General features: G+C 26.8%; 1 protein-coding gene across 1 annotated transcript; it reads right to left on the reverse strand.

Moving 5' to 3' along the window:
- Positions 1 to 445: 445 nt before the first annotated feature.
- Positions 446 to 2,754, reverse strand: LOC105456038 (solute carrier family 35 member G1). The gene is made up of 3 exons (XM_011699802.1): positions 2,714 to 2,754; positions 2,330 to 2,415; positions 446 to 1,654 (listed from the first exon to the last, which is right to left on the reverse strand). The coding sequence occupies exons 2-3, from the start codon at positions 2,343 to 2,345 to the stop codon at positions 606 to 608; spliced, it is 1,065 nt and encodes a 354-aa protein (XP_011698104.1). The 5' UTR covers positions 2,346 to 2,415; positions 2,714 to 2,754; the 3' UTR covers positions 446 to 605.
- Positions 2,755 to 3,095: the final 341 nt, after the last annotated feature.

Below are 3,095 nucleotides of genomic sequence, written 5' to 3' on the forward strand. Positions count from 1 at the left end.
ATTAGATATATCCACAAATCATTGTATATAATATGATTTATTGTATTATACTATAAAAATATTATATTATAAAATATGATGAAAACAATCAATTTAAAGAAACGATCGATATTTTAATTATTTTCAGTATGTCCTTATTTATTTTCAAATACATTCTTTTTCTTAATATTATTAGTAGGCACAACAGATTAATCATAAATAAACGGGTTGAGATTATGTTGAAAGTATTTTCAATGTATAATAGTATTATGTATGCAAAACTAAGTTAAAATTTAAAAACAAATTGATATTTAAGATCACTTTAATTACTGCTGTGATATTTGAACGTATGAGATCAACGCTTAAAAATTTAAACGCTTCTGATGTAAAACAATTATAATCTCGATATGGTATTAGAATTTTCAAATAATCATTGAAGTATGCTAATAATAAATAAATTAATAGATTTAGAAAACATTGTACATGTAAATTCACAAATTATAAAACAAGCGTATAAATTATTATCACTTATAACAATATTTTTTATATATATGATTGCTTCTTGAGCTTCTTTTTTACAATCTATATTAATTAGTTCCTTTTTTCTCTAAATAAAAAAACATTGTTTATATCATTAAGATTCCAAGAGATTTTTTGATATTTGATGTCTCTGGTAATGAGAGAGCCCATTTTCTTAATCCTGTTAGCAAAACTGAGCTAGTGACTAATATAGCTCCGCCTACAGAATATCGATTTGGTATTTCATTAAAAAATAATACTTGCCAAAAAAACGCAAAGACAATGTCTGTGGATCTTGCTATGGCCACTGGACCAACTTGTTCAATTTGAAGAGCTAAAGTTAATAAAATTTGACCTGCAAAACTAAACAGTGCAAGTGCAACAACTAAAAGTCTATCTGTACCACAATGTGGCATACATAATGCGCCAATTGCCCATGATATAAGCGTCGTTTGAATCAGAGCAAATGAACCAAAGTTTGTCATTATAACAGAAAAATGAAGATCTTTTAATGCGCGTAACAAAACATACGCGTTTGCACCAAATAAAGTAGCTGAGAACGCAGCGATAGCACCCCATAAGTCTGCATGTTCTGGCTTAATATTGCCATCTGAGAGAGATCCTATGGTATGACCAAAAATTAACGGTGGCCGTGTTATCAATATCACACCAATCAATGTCAAACATATAGTAGCAACGTTGAATAGCCCACAAGGTTCTTTCAAAAATATCCGTGCAAATATTGCTACAAATACAGGAACAGAAAATACAATAACTGAGGCATCAGCCAATGGCATATGCCTAAACGCATAGAAACTTAACATAAGTCCTGTTGTACCGACGAAACTTCTTAAAATAAGTGTTAATCTACATCCTTTTGGAAAAGGATGTTCACCTTTATAAATCACAATTGGTATAGCTGGTAACAATACCCCTAAAAATCTAAAGATTGCCATTTCTGTTGGATTTATCTCTACCAAGCTCTTAACAATAACACTACATAATGAGAAGAACAGAGATGAGAGTGTCGCTAATACTAAACCCATATAAGGACAGGATTTACACAATTTAATAGAAAATTTTTTTTTATGATTTGTTGTGTTATTCTCCACATCTACATCCACTAAATGTTGCAACTCCACATGCTCTGACATATCTGCAAGAAAGATAACATGTTATATAGATAAATATAATATATAATTATAAGATATTTACATAAGTAATATGCAATAGTAAAAATAGAAAAATTACATTTTACATATTTACTATATTTTAGACAGAATGTAACTTTAAAATTATAAACTTTTAATTTTGACGATTTATTTCTGCCTTACTTATACCTACTTAGTTTTAATTTTGATACAATAACATATTTTTGTACATAAATCTAATCTATTAAATAATATATCGCACATTGAAGAAATAATAATATAAGACAAAATAATATCTTTTATGTTCAAAGTAACATTTTAGGCTTCACAATTATTCAATATTTTTTGTACAAATTTAATCTTATTAATGCTAGCGAATGCATAATAATTCAAGATTATAATTTTTATATATAATTTGAATGAGTATACTTAGTTATATATTTGAGTAAAAGAAGAGAGGAGAGAGAGAGAGAGAGAGGAAAAAAAAAACTCTTTCTCTCTATATATATATTTCTATATATAACCTACACTTTTGTTATATTATCTGTTACAAGTTTCAAATAGAATAATACACAATAATTAGTACAGAATAGAAAAGAAAACATCCATAGTCATAGTTTCATTTAATCAATTTGAATTTTGAATTAATTAATTACATGTAGAGAAATTTGTTAACTTACCTATTAATGTTTGCATTTCATTAAATACATCGTGTAAACAACCATTAAGAGATTAAGTGACAAGTAACATAACCACCAAACATAACCTAGATAGAGAATCAAAACCAAGCAATCAAGATTTATGTTTTAATATTCTATATCATTAGATATACATATTCACCTTATATTTAATCGCTAATTATTATAATAAATATGTTGTTAACTCTATGTTAATGAGAAAAGTCAATCATTATGTTACATTCGTAACTTATGAATAGTTTTACTTTTTTACTTACGAGTATCTTCTCTATATTTATTTTTATTTCTATTTTCTAAATTACTATTTCATATACTACTATACGAAATAATAGTAATAATTTTGTTATTAATAATAAAATATTTTACCGTTTGATAATAGATTTGTTCATTTTAATTATACTTTCTTGCATTTTCTATCTTTAATTAAGATAAATATGTATCCACAAGAAACAAAGTATAAAATATGCAATTAAAATGAGCAAATTCAATTTTCACTAAAGTTTGTATCAGATTACGGATGCATTCCATTATTTCCATTAGATGTGTCGAAAATATGCTTTTAGTTACAAGATTGGTAATACTGTACCTAACTTTATGCCATAGGGTGCGTTCCGATTAGGGTTGGGCTAGAGACCCTCAATCAGAGTCAAGCCATACGATATCCAATTTTGATTGGTCTTCAAGATTGAATCTATTCCCGATCATATTTGAATTACACTAATCTTACCATTAACATAAGCGTTAATAT

The sequence above is a fragment of the Wasmannia auropunctata genome, unplaced genomic scaffold, assembly GCF_000956235.1.
Source record: "Wasmannia auropunctata unplaced genomic scaffold, wasmannia.A_1.0 LD335798.1, whole genome shotgun sequence".
NCBI classification, from domain to species: Eukaryota; Metazoa; Arthropoda; class Insecta; order Hymenoptera; family Formicidae; genus Wasmannia; species Wasmannia auropunctata.